Raw genomic sequence first — 24,799 nt, 5'->3', positions numbered from 1 at the left:
AATATTGTTACCACCCAGGTCCAACATAAAATAGTGGAATGATTATAGAATTAAAAGGGTTTAGAATTTGCGTTGTCTCTTAAATACTATTTCCTTTAAATTACTGACACCATAATTTATAACTGGTATTTAACCACCATCCAATTTCTTCACACTGTTTACATCAATATGACATTAAATATTTCAGTTAAAATTTTATATAAAATATTATAAGCTTTCCACCCATCTTTGGTTCCACAGTAATCAATGCTAATGCTATAATCATGATGATGAATTGTCACCAGGTGCTGGTGGTAGACAAACCATCGCCGCCTGTAGGCCCGCTGGACGCGTACGACATCACGCCGGACACGTGCACGTTGTCATGGAAACCGCCGCTAGACGACGGCGGCTCGCCCATCACCAACTACGTGGTCGAGAAGATGGACAACAATGGAGTAAGTGGACTCTACAAATAAAAGAAAATTGTTAAATCCGCATTAGTGGCTCATGTGTTTCGCGTTCTGGCATCAGCCTGACATATTTCAATCAGGGCAAACTCTTTATGGAACCTGTTCCTCTTATCATCGAGTGCATTGGTTTATTTTTCGGTGCACTTTAACAAAAAAAAGGGGGATAACCTGTTGGTGCACGTTAACAAAAAAAAGCTACTAGTAATATTTCTGTTTATATTAAATGACAATCTAATATCGATAGCATATTAGCCCTTTTGAAGCGTGTAGTGAAGCGGCGATAGCCTAGTTGGGTGTGGAACGGACTGCCGAGACGAATGTCCGCAGGTTCAAATCCCAAGGGCACACACGTCTAACTTTTCTAAAATCATGTGTGTATTCTTTGTGAATTATCGTTCGCTTTAACGGTGAAGGAAAACATCGTGAGGAAACCTACACATCTGAGAAGTTCTCTATGGGAATTTCGAATGTGTGTGAAGTCTACCAACCCGCACTAGGCCAGCGTGGTGGACTAAGGCCTAATCCCTCTCAGTAGTAGAGGAGGCCCGTGCTCAGCAGTGGGCAAGTATATAATACAGGGCTGATATTATTATTATTATTATTATATTAGCCCTTTTTAATAAACGATCTCAATTTCAATTATCGATACGAATGTGAAAATTAATCATTTGTAAGCATGTCATAAAGACTATTCTAATTGGTCAATTCTTACGATGGATTGTAAAAGGCAATTGGAATCGTTCATTAAAATCGGTGATATGACTGTTTTATCGATAACACTAATGAAATTATCGACATCAATTCTGATGAATAGACTTATTTTTTTTTAATACGCACTCGTGGCACTGCCCTTTTAAATTCACGGAATAAAAATAAAAGTTACAAAGAGTATACCCTACATACAAACTTACAAACTATATCTCTCTCCAACCAGATCTGGACCAAGATCTCGTCATTCGTGCGCAACTGCCACTACAACGTGATGGGTCTGGAGCCGAACCACAAATACTTGTTCAGGGTGCGTGCTGAGAACCAGTACGGCGTCTCCGAGCCTCTCACCATGGACGACTCGATTACTGCCAAAGTGAGTAATATATCGATTTTAATACGTTTAAAGATGCCATCGAATATGCTCTATAATATAGCGTGTGATAAAATAAAAGAAATTGAATAGGTTTTTATGAATTAGTCAAAGATGATTTGATCTCGCGAAGTATAGTTTTCTATATATCGATTTTCTCAGCCAAGTTCGAAACTCTAGCTAGCATTATAGCACACCAAAACTGTGAATATTTTTTTTTTAACTTTCACAAAATAAAAACAAGGCAAAAGAATATCGACTCCAAAGAATCTCTAGACAAGAGAATCTTATAGACAACCTTGAAACTTATAGAGCATCTCAGATTTTTAACACATTTGCTCCCATCGACTATCGAGAAATAAAGGAATTTCTAGTCTTACTAATCCAACACATAATACAAAAAATTTACATAATTTTCTTCCCCAGTTCCCATTCACGATTCCGGACCCGCCTGGCATCCCGCGCGTCCTGGACTGGGATGGCTCCACTGCTACAGTGGTATGGGACAGACCGCGCTCCGACGGTGGCGCGCGTATCCAGGGATACAAGATCGAGTTCCGGGACGTCACAGACAGTGTGTGGAGCAGCGCAGATTATCTCGTCAAGGATTGCAATTATCAGGTATTTATTGACTTCTGTATATGAGTAATTAAATTGTGCTCTTTTCTGTCTTTCTTTTGTCTCTAAAAATGATCGTAGATATGTGACCATAAATTTAATGGAATCAGTAGTGTCAGAAAAGGAAAAATAAACTGGCTGTTAAAGGGATGTCGATACATTATTATCGATTAATAAAATCATTTTTCTATCCCAAATAAACTAATCTATCATTAGGAAAATATTGCCCCACACACAAGTAAGATTTTCAATCTTAATCTCCAGCACAGTATATCTTAAATTTATCTATTTTATTTTAACCCAAAAGGCAAGCTTTTTCACTTGGATTATCGATCTTATTCTCCCACACTATGGTCTTAATTTGATCGATATGATTGGTTCGCAGGCTTACAACCTAGAAGCGGGCCACGAGTACGAGTTCCGCGTCCGCGCGAAGAACGCGGCCGGCTTCAGCAAGTACTCGGGCAGCTCGCAGCCGTTCCGCGTGCGGCCGCGCGCCGGCCCGCCCGGCCCGCCGCGCGCGCCGCGCGTGCTGCGCGTCGGCAGGAACTACGTCGACCTCAGCTGGGACCCGCCCGCCAACGACGGAGGTCTGTATCATTTGTTTATGGTTTATCGCTTTAGAGAAGAAGACGGGTTTGCCAGATGCTAGCGAAAGCAGCAATAACACTATGAAAATATTACAGGCTTTTCAGCTCTGCATATGTTAGTTGATGAATATTTTGAGAGCTCGGAACAAATGTAATAGCCAGTATAATGTACAGTGAAAATAATAATACCCAATTATAAAGACATGCTCTTCACGTGTCATTTATTTTACTAACTGAAATCCTGAACAATAAAACAAGTCTTTAAATATACATTAGACTAGAATACACTCAAGATCTCACTCAGTAATTTATTATATTGCCTAGTAGAACCTAATCTTTTTAATAATGGAGGTCTACGATTCTAGAACCTTCCAATAATGGCTCATATCTTCCACAGGCTCCCGCGTGACAGGCTACATAATCGAGCGTCGTGAGGCCGGCAGCTCTGTATGGATCAAGTGCAACGACTACAACGTGCAAGACACAACGTTCACAGCGCTCAACCTCAACGAAAAGGCCGACTACGAATTCCGCATTATCGCTATCAATTCCGCCGGTGAGTATCGATATTTATATCGATTGTTCAGTAAGTGTGTAGATAATCGATATTACGTAGTAAGATCGATAACTTTTCTATTCAATTACTTATGATCGATAACCTACTTTATAAATATATTAATGCTATCGATATTACTTCTATTACTTCGTCCAAATCGCTATATAGTTATATTAAAATGAAGTAATTAAATATTTGTCGACTATCGAATATTTAAACTCCTCAAAAATCGATAAAAATACATAAAACCACACTAATCCCACAGGCAAGTCCGAGCCTTCCAGCTGTACCACGCCAGTGCGTACAGGCGAGGAGCTCGGCGGCACCAAGCCCGAATGGGTGAAGCAGATGCCGGCCCACATGAGCGCACCACTCGGCAGGCCTTTCACCATCGAGTGTGTTGCCACCGGCAACCCTGTGCCTACTGGACGGTGGTTGAAGAACGGACGCGAAGTTGTTATGGGCACCAGGTATGTAGCATTTTTTGAGAATGTAGTTTCTTTTCTATTCAACGTAGGCAGAGGACTAGGTGTAGCTTTTAGCGCTATTAACGTCGTATAATATATTAGTTGCTAGTATGAACTACTATCAACACTTACAGTTAGATTTACTGAAACAGTACTTTAGATGTGATTAGTTGAAATATTTTAGTTCATTGCTTTGTTGCATTGACTTTTAAAAATGTCAGAGTTACCTTTTATTTAATACTTACTATTCAATTATTTAGTATCGATAAAAATACATAGTAAATTTAATATTGTAATCTATCGACGACATTTTAACAACAAAATATTAATATACTTACACAACAAAATATAAACAATGCCTAATTCTGTTTTGTCCTAGATTCATCTCGGAGTCCCGCGAGGGCACGCTGAAGCTTAACATCCTGGAGGTGGCCGACGGCGACGAGGGTGACTACACTTGCGAGGCTATTAACAACATCGGCTTCATCTACTGCATTGGTCATCTGAAGATCGGAAGTAAGTATAACACTTCTTGAAGAGTAATAAAAAAATCCAAAACGTGGATATTTTCTTATATAAATCTAAAACCGAATTTGTTACAAAAATATATTCGAAATAAATGCAAAAATATTTTATGTTTTCACGAACAAAAATCGATAGTTTACTTTGATGGTCAAAAATCTTATAAATCAAATCAACAAACTTTTCAACAAATCTGATATCGATATGTATCGATATCTGAACTTATCGATTAACTAAACTATTCGCAGACCCGCCGCGCATCACCCGCATGCCAGGCGACCTGCACCTGCCCGAGCACGACAACACCAAGGTCAAGATCCTGTACACGGGAGACCAGCCCGCTGACGTCACGCTCACCAAGGACGGCCACAAGGTCACGGAATCACCGCACCTTAAATACACAGTGTTTGATGACTACATCCTTATATTCATCAAGGACATCACTAAGGATGATATGGGTAAGTAATATTTTGCCTTTCATTCTTTATTTTGTAGGAGAAAGGAAAATTGGCCTGATGGTAAAATTTATCTTGGATATGTGACTAGGTATTTAATAGATATTGTAATTGTATTGTTAAAATAGAAAGTTTTGAAACTGTTGATATAGGGCGGTTTATGATATGAATAAATGATGATTAATTATATATTCTTTTCTTTATGTGCTGTCATAAAAAAAATCAATAGAGTTGTGGAACTAGCCGTAATAAAAGTGATCGATTAAATGTAACACATGATTGTTCATAGTCTTTGTTATAGTTTATTATCCACTCCATAAGAACAATTATAAAAATCGACAGCAAAATTTATTACAACTCTCGTTACCAGGTACATACAAGATAACAATCAAGAACAGCTCAGGCGAGACCTCAGACACGTTCTCTGTCACCGTAACCGGTCTTCCTGGACCTCCTCAAGGTCCTCTCGAGGCCACTGACATCAGCAAGCACTCTTGCACCCTCGCATGGCGTCCGCCCACATACGACGGTGGAATGCCCGTCACACACTACGTTATCGAACGACACGATATATCGGGAACCGCCTGGATCACGATCGCGTCGTCGGTGAGGGATACCAAGTTCACGGTACAGGGATTGACGGAGGGACAGGAGTACAACTTCAGAGTGCACGCCGCTAATGAAAACGGCATTGGTCCAGCGTTGGAGGGTGCTAATCCGATTAAGGTGAGCTATATAATCTTGGAATTTTATCGACTCTTTCTTATTGTAATTAGTAAGTTAATTATTTAATTAGAGTATGTTATTCCACTAGAATATAGAAGAGAGCGTGGTTGTTTTATTATTGTTATATAATTTGGTGTAAATCTCATAGATTTATTTCAGTACGTTATATTTTACGAAATGTAGAATGAAGGATATCGATATTTAAATATCGATTACTGTTTTGTAACAGGCTAAGGCACCTTACGACCCGCCATCAGCGCCTGGTATTCCCAAGATCCTGGAGGTCGGAGGCGACTTCGTCCACCTGGAATGGGACAAACCAGAGAACGATGGAGGCGCTAGGATACAAGGTAACATTTCTATTAACTCTTAACTTTCCCAACCTTGAAATAGCAAGCAAAAACGGACATGAAATTACCTTTGCAGCCGAAACTGTGATATAACATTGCAAACAAACATTTTTATTTCAAAATTTAGTTCTGCTTTTTACTCTCAAATATGAATTATTGAAATAGGATCTAAAGCCGACAAGAAAAAACCTTTGAATTCGAAATTGTAATATAACTTTCCAAACAAATATTATGATCACAGCAGTGTCATTATATTTTTTCAACAATAATTTTTAACAGAACTTTGGCACAAATAAGATGTACTAATATTATTTTTGTTGATACAGGTTACTGGATCGACAAACGCGAAGTCGGTGCTACGACATGGCAGCGCGTGAACCCGGTCCTTTGCCTGCCGAACCAGATCAACTGCTCAAACCTTATCGAGGGTAGGCAGTACGAGTTCAGGGTGACGGCGCAGAACGAGGCCGGACTATCGCCGCCCAGCACCGCCAGCCAGCAAGTCAAGGTCGTCGATCCTAAAGGTGAGGGGAATCGATAGTATCGATATAAAATCGATAGTAGTACCGATATGTAAATCTATCATTAATATAAGCGTTGATATTAATACAGTCTAACGATGAAAAAATTTAATTAAAAAAGAAAAATAATCGATATGAAAATTTTAATTGCACAAGAAAATTATCGATGAAGAAATGGATGTCAAGTTATCAATTGATTATAATAGAGGTATTTGTAGCTAGTTTATTAAAGGAGATTATGACATTTCTATTAGAGTATAAGACAGAAATGGAAAGCCAAAGGAATTGGAACTAAATAGACACATCGACAGCTAAAAATCTCAAATAACTAACTAATACTTTTTTCTATCCCACAGCGGCGACACCACCAGAGATCGTGAAGCCACTGAAGAACGCCAACTGCATCCAGTACCACAACGCCAAGTTCCAGTGTACCATCACTGGTACACCCAAACCTACCATCACGTGGTACAAGGGTAAGTACACTGTATTATGATAGTTTTTTTTTACACGGGCGCAGCACAGTAAACACACTGCACCTGATGGTAAGTGTAGAGGAGTCCAATACAATTTCGACTGACTAGAGATGACTACTCGGCGGTCGACATAATTATGCCGGCCTATTGGAACCAGATATAAACAGGTTACCTGGAACGCAAGACACTTGCGTGGGCCACTATGGCGGGTTTTAACACTTTGTAATTGATTTTGTGACAACGAAGGAGCTAGGAAATCAATTAGTTATAAAACTGTCTGGATTCGATTCAGTGGTAGGCAAAAGCCTGAACTTTTATTTAGAACATCCTATAATTATATAGCAGTAGCGAAGGGTCTCTATAACCCGATTCCAACCGGCTTCCCTTTTTTGTAAAATCTAATAATCAGAACGATTTCCAGACCGCATTTATTCATATTAGAACTTATAAGTTGTATCGGGTTCCCTTTTGGAAAATTTCGCCACTGGCACGTAGTGATAAGAGACTTTCCCGTCCTCACACCCACCACTACAACTGCTGTAAGCCAGGATCAGCAGTGGCACGCATTTTATGACACCGAGCAGTGAAGCTCGGCGAGTCTCAGGGAAAACTAATTTGTCATACCGCAACGAAATTAATCAAATAGAAAGATAGGGAGTAGGAAATAGTGATAACCTAACCAGTGCTATCCCAAACAGGCTGATGTATAATCTAATTCTCTAACTCCAGGAGCTCGCGAGATCACCAACGGCCCCAGGTACCGCATCTGGAGCGAGGGTGACAACCACTTCCTGACGGTGATGGACGTGTTCGGCGAGGACGCGGACGAGTACGTGTGCCGCGCCGTCAACCGCGCCGGAGTCAAGAGCACGCGCGCCGAGCTGCTCATCATGAGTACGTATAACCCTCGGAAACCATCCTTATCATCTATGATATACATGATATGTAGCATTATAGAACTGTTATGGAGATAATACTCTCGGAAACCATCAGCTATTATATACATGCTTTAGCATTATAGAACTGCGATGAGGATGATCTTATCTATAGAGTGTTACCATTATCACTAGTGTGAAGTTTGTGTAGAAAGTTTATACAGGGTGGATTTTTTGAGTTGGGGCTGCAAGGGCAGCTGCCTTAACCGCTGTAGTTATAAGAAAACTTTTTAGGATTGTCATTCATTTTTCAATACATTAAGATCTACATTCACAGATTTTGGAAAATGTATTATAGTCAGCAAAAAAAGGCAATGCTATTGCTTATAAGGATCAAAAGACTGGCACGGTTAGAGGTTTGAGTACTTTTAAAGTTAGATATCGAAAGAAATGCTTCATACATTTTGAATTGAAAGTCGGCAACGCACAATACCTCTGCCATTCTATCTGTATGTCTACATTATATTATTGCCAAATAAAATATAACCTTATTTTCTATAGTAATAAGTTACCTTTCTTGACAGCTGCACCGAAACTCAACGTGCCGCCACGTTTCCGCGATACGGCGTACTTCGACAAAGGCGAGAACGTGGTGATCAAGATTCCGTTCACCGGACATCCGGTGCCGAAGATCACGTGGGTGCGAGAGGGCGAGACCATCGAGTCTGGCCTTCATTACCACGTGGAAAGGAAAGGTGGGTATTTGCTTGCATCGAGGATTTGGTTCGAAGGACCAAAGTGGATTAAGAACAAATCTTAATGCCTATAGATAAAACTTGTGGGAAGTAAAAATAGTTTAAATATGATTTTTTAAATTAAATAAGATCTAAGGTAAGTAAGTATAAAGGATCACTTGTCAACCATCTAAATGTTGTAAGAAATATGTGAAAATAACAATAAATTTAATGAAGAGTATCTCCGACTAGAAACCTAGAATATGTATTATATTTTATAATTTAAAACTTATAACAAACACGTACATAATTTTTTATTAAATTCACATTGATTAAAACTATACCTAATAACCTATAACTATTTTTAATAATAACCAGAACGCCACGCGATCTTAACAATCCGCGACGCGAGCAAGATGGACTCCGGCCCGTACAGGATCACCGCCGAAAACGAGCTCGGACAAGACACCGCCATCATCAACATCGAAATCAGCGGTGAGTAGCGAATTTAATCGATACTGAAAATATCGATACGAAACTGATTAAACAGAACAGATATTGGACGATGATTTAAGTTGTATTTATGTATCGTGTATTTAAAATTGTTATCGTATCGTAAAAATCTCATTGCGCATTATTGTAATTTTTGCGACATATCTATCGATATTTTTATAAATTAGCCCATCAACCTTAGTTTTAAAATGCGATTAATGCTGTAACTATTGCGTCAATGCATATAATAACCTCTCTTATTTGTCTAGTCATTTTATACGGTGTATTTAATTCTGAGATCTATTTTATGTTTATATACGGTCCATTTTGTTTCTAATGTATGCATTCGATATTATCAGACCGTCCCGACCCACCACGATTCCCATCTACGGACAGCGTGGGAGTGGACTCGCTTGCGCTGAGCTGGCGCGCCCCAGTATGGGACGGCGGATCCGACATCACCAACTACCTGGTCGAGAAGCGAGAGCATCCGATGAGCAGCTGGATACGCGTCGGCAACACCAGGTATGACCGAAGACTGCCTGCTAATGTGTGAAAAAGTCGATAAAATATATTCTTATAGATTACCAATATCGATAATACGTAATACTTGTTTTTATCATTTAAAATTCTTCGTATTAAATGGTGACAGTCTTAATTTAAAATATGTATTATGCTGAATTTATCGACGTTAAAAACTCTTCTATCATAAAATCAAACATCGATATTTCAATCATAAACTCGCACCCTACTTTCCACACTTGAACATTTAATATTTTTTTTATTTCTTTGAATGACGAGACGAGCTTGCCGATCGCCTGATGGTAAGCGATACGACCGCCCATAAATCGTAGAAACACCATCAAACGCCTTGAATTACAAAATATTGTTTGGTATTCCACTACGCTCGCCATCCTGAGACATGAGATGTTAAGTCTCACTATATCCAGTAGACTTTCCCGCCCTCACACCCACCACTAAAATTCTTATAAACCAGGATCAGCAGTCACTCATTACGTCCAGTAGTTACAATTTTAATATATTTATTTATAACCCGCAGGTTCACAACCATGGCCATCACAGGCTTAGTGCCAGGCAAACAGTACGAGTTCCGCGTGTACGCCGAGAACATCTACGGCCGGTCGGAGCCCAGCGAGCCCACCGGCCTCGTGCAGACCAAGGCCATCGTCAAGAAGGAGTTCAAGAAGAAGGAATACCCTGGTGAGTGTTTCGAAATTTGTTGCCTTAGTTTTAGTTATTTTTTTTTTTATATTGCTGGGACTAGGTAAGCCTATTACAAAATAGTTGGTGAGATTCGATGTTTCTTGTGTAAGACGACAGGTTTAAAATTTTGGGAGGCTTTTTATTTGGGATTATTTACTATACAGTTAGAACTATGTAATACAAATAAGATAATATAGTTGTTGAGATTCAATATTCGGTTATTGCGGGGCATACATAATACGGTGAAGGAAAACATCGTGAGTAAACCTGCACATCTGAGAAGTTCCCTATAGGAATTTCGAACGTGTGTGAAGTCTACCAATCCGCACTAGGCCAGCGTGGTGGACTAAGGCCTAATCCCTCTCAGTAGTAGAGGAGGCCCGTGCTCAGCAGTGGGCAAGTATATAATACAGGGCTGATATTATTATTATTATACATAAAACTACCAAATGATAGCTAGGATTGAATACATGATTGTATAACATCCTTTGTTAAATCCTTATATACGACAACGGGTCATTATGCTCCTTTAAATTTTAAAAGACATTTATATCATAAAATAAAAACATACCTTATTGACCAATGGAACTACTTTCAGTTTGTACGTTTTTATATTCCTATTTTACTTATATTTAAAACTTAATACAACGGCCGTTCATATCATTTTTATCGATAACAATAATCATAACTTATTCCAATTTTAAATATTCAATATTTTCAATTCCAGTGGACGAATCAGGCAAGCGCATACGCACGAACGCGGATCACGGCCCGATCAAGGACTACGACTCGTATGTCTTCGATATATACAGCAAGTATGTGCCGCAACCTGTCGAGATCAACACATGCTCCGTGTACGACAAATACGATATACTCGAGGAGATTGGTAAGTTTTGGCGATGTTTCGAGATAGTCGAGCTTTGTAGTGCCAATATAGATGAGTTTGATGATATTTCGAGATTGTCGAGCTTTGTAGTGCCAATATAGATGAGTTTTGGCAATGTTTCGAGATTGTCGAGCTTCGTAGTGCCAGTATAGAGTTTTGACAATATTTAGAGATTAGCAAGATTTAATAGTGGTCTGTTGAGGGAAGAATAAAACTATTTGTGTACTGAATTGTAAAAGATTTAAGTCATATAGCCTATGCCCAGTAGTGGGATTTATAATGAGCTGATATTAGTAATTATTTTCACAATTGATGGGTATTAAAAATTAGTTTTGTTCTTCCCTATGAATAGTAAGAGCAAGCTTAGTAAAAGCGTTAAGCCTCATATAGATTATGCGCGACAGTTACGCGCACTACATTCATGCGCAACAAATTTTATACGTAGTTTTCTGTAAGTCAGTGCCGTATTGATTTAATGACTAGTTAATAAAATGTGAGTCTTATTGACTTGTTGATATCTCTTCAATTCTATTAATATGCGTTTAGTATAAGACATAAAACTATATTATTTTTACCACATTTTTATAACACACACATAACACGTCCACACATTCTCCAACTCAATAAAATATTTTTACTCTTAAGTCTTTGCGTACACTGATCAAATAATATGATTTCGTGTGATTTAACACGTGGAATTTATGAAATGTGTTTTTATCCTATACTAATATAAAAATGGTGAGTATCAAGCTTACAATATTATTCAAATAAAAAAATATTAATTATGGAAAGAAAGTGCCAAAAGAGTTTTAAGCCATTAGAATCCATAGCGCCATAAAAAAAAAAAAAAAAAAAAAACAATAAAAAAACCTATTATTAATACAAAATATATTTATGCTACACATAACAAAACTATATTATATTAAACAAGTTTATTATGTACCGAGCACAAAAAAATCGCATGTAATGATTTTTAGAACTAAACCGCACTCACGAAGTTGCTTATGGGATTTCAGAGTTTTTTTAACACTTAGACAACTAACACGAGTAGATTTTGAACCTTAAAGTGCGTACAAATAAAGATGAATTTCACAGGTGACTTCGTGAGGGCGTCGTCTAAAAGGAAACGCGCCGGAGGTCTGTGTGTGAATAGATCGATGTAGTGCATCTCTCTCTGCATCTCTCTGTCTCACGCACAATATTATTATATTTTTATTATATTATAAACATTATACGCATGCGCTAAGTTTCAAGCCAAGTATTCCGTATATTAAATATAGGGTGATTGGAAAAAAGATAATTGACAGGTATTGCCATGATAATAATAAAAAAAAAGAATTGGTAGCATTTGAATATCTTGTACAATTTTTATTCTAAAATAAACACAGCTATGTTATAAAAAAAAATATTTTTAAAAATCTAAAAATTGTTATTTTACGACTAATATCAAAAAAACACAAATACACATTACACAAGAAACACATTTAAAAATACACGTTAATATAATAATTCATTTCCAGTGACCCTAGACTATTGACACGATATATTTTTATCGATAATATATCTTGATATTTTTCGTAGTTAAAACGTGCACGGTGTTACGGCTTCATACTATTATATTTAATATATTTATTACAAAAAATAGAAACACATATATTTAACGAGAATGCGCAGTATATTAAGTTTTTCGTAGAAAATTGGCACTTAGATTGGTTAGAGAACAAAAATCTCTTATAGTCAAGATCGAGTCACACAATATCAAATGACAGTAACAAAGTTTATCGATTATTATTTCATTCAACCTAGATAACAACGCTTATGTGCTCAAACATACAGCACGCACTTAACTTACATTAAATCGATACTAATAATAATCGATAACGATCAAAAATCGATCTGACATTAAGGGAAAAAATTCTAAATTGTTCAAAAACCATGCGCACACGTCAAAAGCACAGATGCACGAGGTGAATGGCACTGTTGTAGGCACAGGCGCGTTCGGCGTCGTCCACCGGTGTCGCGAGCGTGCTACCGGCAACTACTTCGCGGCTAAGTTCATACCGGTCAGCGGCGCCATGGAGAAGGAGCTGATCAAGAAGGAGATCGACATCATGAACCAGCTGCATCACAGGAAACTTATTAATCTCCATGATGCCTTTGAGGATGACGATGAGATGGTCCTCATTTTCGAATTGTGAGTATTTAGAATTTTTTGACATTGTTATTAATATTGAAATATGTTTAAGTCGAATTTGTCGATGTAAAATGTACTATATCTAACTTGATAGTCATTACAATCGATGAACTAGAGATGTTGCCCATCACCTGAACTAAGTTGGCCTGTTAATTTTCGCCACTAAAGGCAATTTATCGATTTCTTACGTCGCTTATTATGCCATTTACAGTCCCCTAAAGCTCATTTATTATTTTTTTTACTCATCAATACCAAAAATCCGTCTGTCCACCAGCCTCTCTGGAGGTGAACTGTTCGAGCGCATCACCGAACCAGGCTACAGTATGAGCGAGGCGGAGGCCGCGCACTACATGCGACAGATCTGCGAGGGCGTGCGACACATGCACGAGCAGAACATCATACACCTCGACCTGAAGCCGGAGAACGTTATGTGCCAGACCAGGACGGGTACTGATGTCAAGGTAATTGTTTTGTTATGAATTAATGACGGGAAGAGCAAGCCACTTGTCTGACGATAAGCTACTCGACTGTCCAGTTAACAGTAGTATTACCACTCTAACTTTTTTTTTACAAAGCACTGCGTGGCGTTGCACTGTACTCGACAATGTAAAAAAGGGAATTTTAAATTTTACAGTGGCCAGTAACTACAATGGCTCCAACGTCCTTCAAACTAAAACATATTTATTTTTTTTGTAGAATAATGCTTAGCAGAAATAGGTTTCATCGTACCTAGCTAGACTGTTGCATTTGAGAAATCTTCCCCTAATCCCATTCCTTCTATACCCATTTTAAACCTTATTAACTGACTTTAAAATACAATCTCCAACCAGATCATCGACTTCGGCCTGGCCACCAAGCTGGACCCCAACGAAGTGGTCAAGATATCGACTGGTACCGCGGAGTTCGCGGCGCCTGAGATCGTTGAACGCGAGCCCGTCGGCTTCTACACTGACATGTGGGCCGTAGGCGTGCTCGCTTATGTACTGTGAGTATTAAAAATATGGAATAATTGTATATTTAAAACCTCTGGTTATGGACTGAGAATATTGTGGAGGAAGATTGCGGCTTCACCCGCGTGAAAAGATTTTCCGAGATAAATTTATCCTGAGATAAAGTAGCCTACAGTACTTAAGAGTAATGTAGCTTCCTATTATAAAAAATCAGAATCGATTTAGTAATTCCTGAGATTAGCGCGTTCAAACCAACAAATTCTTCAGTTTTAGTATAGATTTAAACTTTGAAAAGAGAGAGAGAGAGAGAAAAAAACTTTTGGTTACTAGACTAGTTATAGTTTCGATAGGGTAATGTTGATATTTGGAATGGGCAAGCGTTGACATCACAATACACTAAGAAACAGATCCGCATTTCGAACATTCGGTATATTTAGAAATATTGTAATGGTCAAATAGAAGCCATAGACCAACTAATATTGGTCATTATTAGTTAGTTGTCATGTTGTCACTCATCATCATAATCCACATCAAAATAAATTCCATTAATCGATATGAAATCGATTTAATTTTAACACGACTCAATCCTTTCACTCAGCTTGTCCGGTCTATCACCATTCGCTGGTAACAACGATGTGGAGACCTTGAAGAATGTGAAGGCTTGCGACTGGGAGTTCGATGAAGAGGCGTTCCAGCACGTGTCTGACGAAGCCAAGGACTTCATCAGGAGACTACTTGTTAAGAATAAGGAGTATGTAGCATGATTTTACCATATTATAATATATGAATAGCGTTTTTCGACGTTATGATTTTTTTGAAATGTCGAAATTTTTTTTAATAATTTTATAGTATCCTGGACTGCATAAACTTAATTCAAATTAATAACAATCACGTATTGGATGACTTCGATAATTTAGATTTTTGATAAACATTATCGTTGCTCGACATTATAAAACCTATAACAGTCTGGTGATAATAATATATCGATAATATTTTTTTGTTTCGTCTAAAGTTTTCTGTTTTCAATATCAATACCGACTTTATTAAAATCTAAAATATATTAATTTAGTATCAATATTAAGGCAACTATAACGCTATGCTAATCATGTTATTGTTGAATGTGTAGGAAGCGTATGACTGCGCACGAGTGCCTGCTGCACAAGTGGCTGGCGGGCGACGCCGCGGCCGCGCGCACGCGCTCGACGCGCGCGCCGGTACGAGGCCATGCGCGACCGGCTGCGGCAGAGATACGAGGTGAGCGCTCCACTTCACTAATAGCCATTGTTTTATCTTATGAGAATTGAATGAGTAGAGGAGAGAATGTAGTAGAGGAGGCCCGTGCTCAGCAGTGGGCAAGTATATAATACAGGGCTGATATTATTATTTAATTGAATGAGTGGGTCATCTGGGGGGTTATACTCTATGACTATCTTTGTAAAATTTGCGTGTAATAATATTCTTTATGCCAATTTCTTTTGTCTTAAACATGACTGGTGCATTAAAATTAAAATAACGTGTGGTAAGAGAATAAGGCATTTGATGGTAAATGATCAATAGCTACATAAACCAGTACTAGTAAAATAATGATACAATATTGATTTTTATGGAGGACGAATGCTATGACTACTGCCTTATTTACTACTGGTTATTAAGGCTGCGAATTGTTGAGCAATTTTGAGTTCAATTTACAGATTCTCATAACCTACTTACATCTATAATGTGTTAACTTTCTACTACATTAGTACGAAATAAACTTCCCTGCTTATCCATTACAAGGTAGACGCTGTAACATTATTATTATTTTTTTACAATTGTGCATTTACATTTCGAAACAATTTTCTGTGGACATATTTTTGCATAAAGGATGTGGGAGGAAAGTCGAGGTTCCGCTATATGATACGCATTTCACCCCAAAGGGCCATAGCCTTATTAACCGACTTCAAAAAAAGAAGGAGGTTATCAATTCAACGTGAATTTTTTTTATATATGTAAAACATGAAAATAATATTGACACCATTTGCCAACAGAACTGGTCATCGTTCAGACTGCCCATCGGCAGGCTAAGCGAGTACAGTTCGCTACGCAAGCTGCTCATCGAGAAATGGAAGATTTACGATGGACAGTTCGGTAAGTTCTATATCATTGTATTAATTAATTTGTTCCACCTTGAGATCATAAATGTCCAATATACACCTATAATATGTCTATAGTTTTATTCTAATACCTTTTGCAATAATCGAGTTTGAGGCAAGCAACCTTTTATGATATGTCAGTATTCAAAAAATAACAATACGATTTTCATAATCGATTCTCATATAATATTGATATACAATCGATTCTCAACAGACCGCAGACAAGCGGCGCCGCGGTTCGTGATCAAGCCGCAATCCGCGTTCTGCTACGAAGGCCAGTCCGTGAAGCTGTACTGCCGCATCATCGCGTGCGCAACGCCCACGGTCACCTGGTCGCGCAACAACCACGAGCTCAGACAGTCTGTCAAGTTCATGAAGAGGTGAGGAGCATTATAAAAAATAAAGAAAAACTTGAAGTCATAGTGCTGAATAATTGCACTAATAAGTCAAATCATGAGATAAATTAATTCAGCTTAACTATGGATATTTTATCCAAATTTGGATATGTAGGGCTGAAAAAGATGTAGATTTCAAAGGTTGATATGAGTGATGTTTATTAGATTTTAAGTAGTTTTTGAAAGCTAAATAGAAAGCTCTGTATTACAGACTGATGAGCGCCGGCTTCATCTATTAGCTACTGGATAAAATAAGCTTTGTATTTGTTAAGAAAGTTTGATAACTTTTTCTCATACATTTTATAGTATCGATAACTTTTAAATCCATTATCGATTACCATAATAATCGGTATAGAATTTACTTAAAATAATCATTTATTTTTAAAGCGAATTTTATCTAATAATCATGTATAACCTAATCCCTTGTCTAGGTACGCGGGCGATGATTACTACTTCATAATCAACCGGGTGAAGCTCGAGGACCGCGGAGAGTACATCATCAGGGCGGAGAACCACTACGGATTCAGGGAGGAGGTCGTCTTCCTCAACGTACAGCGTGAGTACCAATTATTATCTAGTGTTGAAGGGCAATTAGGTTTGGTTTTATAGCCAGTTAGTTGGTAGAAAATATCTATGTAAACAAAAAAGGGCAAAAAATCATTTTGCTCATAATAAAATTTTATGTGTAGTTACAAATATTGCTAACTACAATATAGGATTTCAGTATTACGATAAAAATTATAAAAACAAAATTATCAAAATAACTGAGAAATAATCGAATCATTTTTGGATGTTTAAAAGCATGATCTACTTATTTATACAAATAAAACCATAAAACAATACTTTAATTACTATTAAGTTTATTACCACACATTGCATACATTTATCAATTAAAAAAAATAAATCACAGGACATCAAACAATCGATAAAACTGTTCCAAATACCACGCACCAACCACCTTCCGCAACTACAGTCTAATTATATTGATTAATGTGTATCAAACAGCCGATATACAGTACGGAAGCGTTCACCCAGACATTTAGGTCGGATGCCTACACCTATTCTAGTTCGGTTCGCTAGCACTCACCATTCGTGTCGGGTTGACATATCGATAAATCTTTCGGCGAGTGCGTTTGCGCATCGATTGTGCGTATTTTAAGGAGTTTGTAGGACACAATTTAGAGTGTTATTTTAAAATAGTTGTGGATTAAATTTGTAGATTTTTAAGTGTAATGTGAATTGTGATTTTTTTTTTCATTATTAAATGAAATTTGTAAGTATGTAAAAGGTTTTTTTGGAGAAAATTTATTGATGGTGCAATATTACTTTTTAGTTTTTTTTACATACACAGTTTAATTTTGGGAAAGTATGAAAGAATTATGCGAGATTTTTTTGTTATAAAATTATGTTTCAATATCAATACATATTGTTTAAATGCAGTTAATGCGGTTTCGTTTCGACTGTATTAAAATTATATAAAATCTTGTAAATTCATCACCTATCGTCTCATCTGTTACATCGTTTAAATGTAATTACAAATATCGACTATTTCTTTACTCTTTTTAACAATGACTTACTTCACAAATATCATTATCAATATCGAATATACTTCTTTAAACTTTTTTAACTTTGACTCTTAATTCGAATTTACTTTAAGCCCTTTTTACATTGACTCTTATCCTCCACAGCCGTCCCGAAGGTCCAACGCCAGCACCTGCCTGAGGCGCCGCGCCGTCGCGAGCCACTCCCCTACACGTTCTGGCAGGAGTCGTCCGAAACGGCGCCGGTGTTCACGTTCCAGCTGCGGCCGCGTGTCATGCAGGCGCGTGACACGTGCAAGCTGCTCTGCTGTCTCAGCGGCAAGCCTACACCTACTGTCAAGTGGTAAGTGTGCCATTTATGTGCAGTTGGAGGTAGATTTGATATTTTAGGCTAAATGCTGAATCAGATAATAATACTCGCCATTTTGTGGTAAAATGTGGACATGTGTGTTCCTGACAATGTTAAAAATGTAAAAGCCAAACCTTAACCAAATGGTTTAAAAATGAATTACGCGGTTAATATATTTGAATTATAATATTTGGTTCTTTTGGCCTGATTAACCTAAACCATTAATGAGACGGAGTAATTTTCTGGAGACAAGTCTCGCCTGTTAATGCAGACAAAGTTGCCTTACTATAATGTTTAGGCGAGGTAACGTATGTCGTTCCAAGAATCACATGTGATGAGAAAATTTCTTCGGCTAAGTTTTTACACCATTCGATTAATCGATAACTAATTACAATCGATACTTTCAGGTACAAGGACAAGCGCGAGCTTTCCAAATACGACTACGCGATGACTCACTCCGACGGCGTGGTGACGATGGAGATCATCGATTGCCGGCCCGAGGACAGCGGCAAATACACCTGCGTCGCGACCAACGTGCACGGCACAGATGAGACGTCTTGTGTCGTTATCGTTGAAGGTGAGTTACTATCGATTGTGGTATCGATTATAATTGTGTTAAATACGCCATATACGCGATTGACGTGCACAGCACTAATGAGATGTCGTGTCTTTTTATCATTGAGAGTGTGTTACTGTCGATAGTCTATAAGCAATATCGATTTTTATATCGATAATGGAAAAACAGATATTGTTGAAGCCAAGTCTAAATATGTTCATGTGTATATAAAGTCAAGTAAAACGTTTGTGTTTAACGAATATCGATAAACTTGTCAACTCTTAAACGATATTTTAATTTTGCCACAGTTATGCTATGCCATTACGATGTAGTTTAATCGACTTAAGATGAATCTGTAGATTGACAAATTTAACAAAGTAACTGGTAACCAAGGAAACTCTACAAAATCTGATGTTTCGTTAAACAGGCGAGGTGACATCACCTGAACAGCAACAGATGGTACACAACTTCCTACATTCAGGCGACAGGAGGTACATCGAGAAACCGATTAAACCTGCGCCGCCACCGATTATTACTAAGACAAAGGTAACTTTACCTGTAATACTAACGATATTATATTTATATATAATGTGTTATAATCTCTGGTTAAGTGTGACAGTATAGATTTTTTACCATTACTTAGAAATTAAGCAAATAACTAACAATCATCATCTTTTTGGGAGTCTATATTGAGCTGTGATTATTTCTAGTTGCTCATGTTTTATTAAGTAATAATATCTAAATATCTACTTTTAATAACAAACGTTAATAATATAAATATCTATGTTCGTAAATTTTTTTTTATCGATATCGACTCTCTAAACTTCATACAATATCGATACTCGCAGGTGACAATCGACCCGCCGTCGAAGTCAGCACCCAGGCCGAAGTACTCTCCTCAGAGTTCTCTCGACACCACCAAGAAGAAGTACGGCGCACGTCTCGACTCCGACGCATCGTCCAGGTCGAGGAGCGCCACCAAGGAGCTAGTCTGTGAGTCCTAATATTATGTTATAAATATGTAAATAATTAATGATAAAATATCAGTAAATTCAGGTCATAATAAATTATCGATAAATTCTACGAGTAATATCTGGTATTTTCACATCATTTTATAAAGATTTAGTTAAATATTTTGTATTTTAATCATTATTTTATTGGTCTGAAGTTAGTTGCGATACTTACCTATCCCATTTACCCTCTATTACAGCCACTTTGTTTATGATTTGTGAAAATTAAACAAATAAATTTACCGTTAGTCTCTGACAATAACATTGATAGTTTCGTTCACGACTAACTTCACACCGCTATTCATACGAGTGGAAGTGTAATGATCCCCCCCCCTCCCTCCCCCCGCAGTGCCGGCGTCGGACTCGTCGATGTGCGCGCCGTCGTTTGCGCGCGCGCTGCCGGACTCGTGCGCCGCGCGGGACGGCGCGCCGCTGCTGCTGTCCGCCGCCGTGCGCGGGGACCCCGACCCGCGCGTGCAGTGGTACAAGAACGGACAGCCGCTGCACTCCTCCGAGGTCTGTACTAAATCTCAACTGATACCTTAAGTTATAAGTTATAACCTATAATTCTTTGTACTAGTTCTTAGAGGTGTTAAAACAATATTTAACTACGTACTATTGAAATATTTGATTCCCTATATCAAAACATTCGTAAAACATGAATCAAAGGATATAAAGGTTTTTCAAACAAATCTTACATTGCAAATATATATGCGACACTGCGTGTCGAATTCGATCGATAGACAAGTATATCTCAATAATAATTTTGTAAAATTCTATCCACCTTGTAATATAATTAATAATAGCTTAGTAACCACGATATCGACTATAACTACAACACTAGCCCTAATGGAGTCCAAACCTTACTCGATATTAGAATGCTATCTAAACATATTCCATTTATGATTAGGTGGTGGATCTTAAATACAAGAACGGTGTCGCATCTCTGGCTATTAATGAGATATTCCCTGAGGACGAAGGCGTCTACTCGCTGAAGGCGACCAACAGCCAGGGAGAAGTCGAGACCAAGTGCAAAGTCACCGTTAAACGTGAGTATCGATATTATTAATCGATTAGAAAATTGTTAAATTACAATAATCGAATCTTAAATTCACAGTGTTTATATTAGAATCTAGTATTTTCAATTAACATTATTCAAAGTATTAATACAGTAATTACTACTTGATAGCACAATTTTATACAGAGTATTTTAAACCCTAATTATATCATACTATACGAGTATATATTTTAGTAAAAGTTGGAAGTTATTAAATATCTGTAAATTAATTTCTATTCGATGTTTTCGTCTCTATTCGTTTTTATTCGAGTTAATTTTTATTGCGAATAACTTACCCAACAATAAGACAGTATATTTACTCGATGTTGCCATACTAATAAGATACGTCATATAACTTAATTTTCTTTTCGACGTAGGTTTTGTATTCCAACCATACTAGTAATATAAAAATAACGAATAATTATTAATGAAACAATGGTTCTCTCATCAGCCATGGACGGAAGCGCGACGGGTTCCCTGAAATCCGGCGACAAACCGCCCAGGATAGTGGACCACTGCGTCTCGCAGATCGTAAACGACGGAGACGCCGTCACGCTCTCCTGCAGGTATGATACATTTATTACTAGTCACAAATTTTAATTAACTATATTTATTTATTTATCGGTACAGATACAGACAACAGATAAATTTTACACAGAATTACATTCATAAATCACAAACATGATATAAATCTGGCGTCCATTTACTACTGGCGTACATTTTATATCAATATCTAAATTCGATAAATTTTTAGACTAAACCAATTAAATAAGTCATTTTGAAGAATCTTAAAACTTCAGATTGAACTATTTTTGGCATCGATTCGATTTTATTGCGATTGCTTGTAAGTGATAAGTAGACTATCTTCCCAGTAGGCCAGCTCAGCGCCTACCCACCATTTCGATGGCCGTTTCCAGCAGTGAAACTAAAGCCTCGTATCAGATGCTAGACGGTCAATAATGTTGAAAACTGTAACAACCCTGTAAAATATCAAAACAATATTAACTTTATAAAAAAAATATATAATTTATCGACACGATACCTATCGGCTAAAGCAAGAAACACTCGATTCTCAACTGCACTAAATGGTATAATACTCTTTGCAACAACTATCAGTTTCTCATCCGTAACGCTAGATGTCGCTAAATGAAATAATCTTGACAGGATCGTCGGCGCCGAGCGATTCGACGTCGTCTGGCTGCACAACAACAAGGAGATCAAACCTTCCAAGGACTTCCAGTACTCGAGCGAGGCGAACATTCACAAGCTCACCATCGCCGAGATATTCCCTGAGGACGCTGGTTAGTATTGAGAGAGGAGATAGATGGCGCTGTTTCTATTTTTTTAACGTAGAATTTTTAGTAAGAATGTTACCAATTCAATATTAGTTTCAAAATTGTATGTTATTTAAAATTAGTTTGGATTGTAAATTAGGAGTTACAATCTAAACTAATTGTAACTGATTGAATGAAGTTGAATTGCAAATCTAGGTATCTAGGTATACTGTTAAATAGCGTAAGATTTGCAATTATGGTAGATTTAATATTATTTGAAATTTATAGCTAGAAATAACCAGTACAATTTTTAATGCCATCAATTCTATACATCCCACACTTGCATACAAAAAAATCTCCCACCACGTGGTAGTGTGCTCAAACTATCAACTATTATATGAAGCTAGTACTAAAACTAACCATTTCCACTTCCCAGGCACATACACGTGCGAGGCGTTCAACGACGCGGGCGAGTCGTTCTCGACGTGCTCGCTGGTGGTGGTGGTGCCGGGCGAAGCGCCCCCGTCCCCCACGTACAAGTCCTTCCCTGCCTCGCTCACGGTCAACGCCGCTGAGCCCGCCGTTTTCACCGCTGAGTTGGAGAAGGTACGTTATAACCTCAAATTTGGTCCTATCAACCAGACTTTTAACCCCGTAGGTCTTGGGGTGGGGAATAAACGTATCAGATAGCGGAGTCCTCCCGCGCCTTACAACTTTTGTGAAGCACAATGATGATGTTGCTTAAATAAGCTAATCGATAAATAAATAAAACATTAGTCGAATTATTTGGATGATTAAAAAAATAAAATAAAAAGAAACCCGTAGGTCATGTAATTTTTAGAAGGTGAATATTTGGTCCTTACGATAGGATTCTTAACGCATGAAGCCCCATTAGTCCAACCAATATAAATAAATCATAACAATATTGCACAAAAAATTAAAATAAGCTGTCATTGATAGTTTGTAAATTAGGTTTTAGCTCTGGTTGAATTTCTTTGCACTGTTATTTTTTTACAAAGTATTTACATTACTTAAAATGAAGATTCATAAAACTAATTTTCCCTACAGCCACCTCTCCAACTCCAATGGCTGAAGGACGGCAAGCCTATCGACGAGACATCACCTCGCTACAGGTTCACAATGGAAGGCACCGCGCGCTACCGCCTGGAGATCGCGTCCACCGCCTCCGAGGACGCAGGACATTACGCCGCCAGGGCAGTCGGCTCGCGAGGAGACTCTACAGCGGCCTGCTGCCTCAACGTTGACATACAATAAACATTAATATTATAGGGGGCCAAACCCCCCAACCTAAATACGACTAAGTACTAAATCGATTGTGAGAATGATATAATTCGATTATTGATGACCACAACTCTAAATCATATTTATCGATACATCGATTAAAATCGATAACTGGAATCTACAATACGATTCGGAGTCTTGAGTGTGATGAGTTTTTTTTATTTATTATTATTTAAATTTATTTATCGTATTAATAAGTGTTACACCCCGTCGAAGAGGGGGCGGCCGCGGGCTCTAGTCATCGTGTGCTGTCTATATCGACGCCGGCCGCTTCTTCGAAGCTTCATTTTAATCCGTGTTGCGATGCAGTCGGGGGGCATGTCTCACGTCCCAGGGGAGGGTCCGCGCCACCATGGACCGTCCCTTAGTACGTCCAGACATCCCATCCGACGTCTGTATAATTATTTTTATATAAATTTAACTGTATTATTTAATTGTACATAATTTATGTGACAGCGTAATTTATGAATAAATATGTATACATAAAAATTATTACTCGTGTTTTATTTTGATGTTTTTTTTTTCGACAACATATTTTAAAAATTGAAATATTTACTAATAAATTCATATTATGTTTAATTGTACTTTTAATTATCTAAAAATAATTTAATCAATTTAAGAAATAATCCCGTATTTTTAACAATAAAAATATACTTCACTATCGATACCCTAGAGCCATCTATTTTCATTAACTTGTAAGTAATCTTTCGATACCTCACATTGATCATAGATGGCGCATGTAACGTAAATATCCTTCGACCAAAACACCCATATTATAATAATTTTGTCCTACAATATCGACCTAAACTAAGATTAGGAACTTTGATCGTTCCACATTAAATAAGTCTTAGATTAAAGAAGTTGAAACCTGTAGGGGTCGGACTACGGATCAAATATCGGAATTTCCATCACCCCTGGTTGAAACCACAGTATTATGTACTTAAATATAGAAAATAATTGGGGTATCATTATTGAGACCACAGTATTACTACGTATTTTAATATATAATTTTTG

The 24,799-nt window shown here is 37.7% G+C and overlaps 1 protein-coding gene across 1 annotated transcript in view; it reads left to right on the top strand.

Moving 5' to 3' along the window:
• The window catches only part of LOC119188477 (twitchin-like), a 66,426-nt gene extending 42,149 nt beyond the window's left edge, over nucleotides 1-24,277 (top strand). The window contains 37 exon segments of the mRNA XM_037438533.1: nucleotides 285-437; nucleotides 1,387-1,536; nucleotides 1,960-2,154; nucleotides 2,537-2,741; nucleotides 3,139-3,297; nucleotides 3,563-3,767; nucleotides 4,144-4,280; nucleotides 4,535-4,744; nucleotides 5,112-5,467; nucleotides 5,697-5,817; nucleotides 6,144-6,341; nucleotides 6,695-6,814; nucleotides 7,544-7,708; nucleotides 8,274-8,444; nucleotides 8,802-8,918; nucleotides 9,275-9,440; nucleotides 9,976-10,136; nucleotides 10,867-11,025; nucleotides 13,012-13,219; nucleotides 13,494-13,680; nucleotides 14,050-14,204; nucleotides 14,768-14,920; nucleotides 15,296-15,353; nucleotides 15,355-15,423; nucleotides 16,197-16,296; nucleotides 16,516-16,681; nucleotides 17,128-17,252; nucleotides 18,385-18,580; nucleotides 18,994-19,163; nucleotides 19,570-19,688; nucleotides 19,991-20,135; nucleotides 20,502-20,668; nucleotides 21,063-21,201; nucleotides 21,661-21,775; nucleotides 22,374-22,510; nucleotides 22,920-23,089; nucleotides 23,552-24,277. Of these exon segments, the coding sequence (XP_037294430.1) occupies nucleotides 285-437; nucleotides 1,387-1,536; nucleotides 1,960-2,154; nucleotides 2,537-2,741; nucleotides 3,139-3,297; nucleotides 3,563-3,767; nucleotides 4,144-4,280; nucleotides 4,535-4,744; nucleotides 5,112-5,467; nucleotides 5,697-5,817; nucleotides 6,144-6,341; nucleotides 6,695-6,814; nucleotides 7,544-7,708; nucleotides 8,274-8,444; nucleotides 8,802-8,918; nucleotides 9,275-9,440; nucleotides 9,976-10,136; nucleotides 10,867-11,025; nucleotides 13,012-13,219; nucleotides 13,494-13,680; nucleotides 14,050-14,204; nucleotides 14,768-14,920; nucleotides 15,296-15,353; nucleotides 15,355-15,423; nucleotides 16,197-16,296; nucleotides 16,516-16,681; nucleotides 17,128-17,252; nucleotides 18,385-18,580; nucleotides 18,994-19,163; nucleotides 19,570-19,688; nucleotides 19,991-20,135; nucleotides 20,502-20,668; nucleotides 21,063-21,201; nucleotides 21,661-21,775; nucleotides 22,374-22,510; nucleotides 22,920-23,089; nucleotides 23,552-23,758 (5,934 nt within the window). The 3' untranslated portion in view covers nucleotides 23,759-24,277.
• Nucleotides 24,278-24,799: the final 522 nt, after the last annotated feature.

This window comes from Manduca sexta, chromosome 3 (assembly GCF_014839805.1).
Source record: "Manduca sexta isolate Smith_Timp_Sample1 chromosome 3, JHU_Msex_v1.0, whole genome shotgun sequence".
In the NCBI taxonomy this organism is placed as follows: Eukaryota; Metazoa; Arthropoda; class Insecta; order Lepidoptera; family Sphingidae; genus Manduca; species Manduca sexta.
This window is presented reverse-complemented; position numbering and strand designations above follow the sequence as displayed.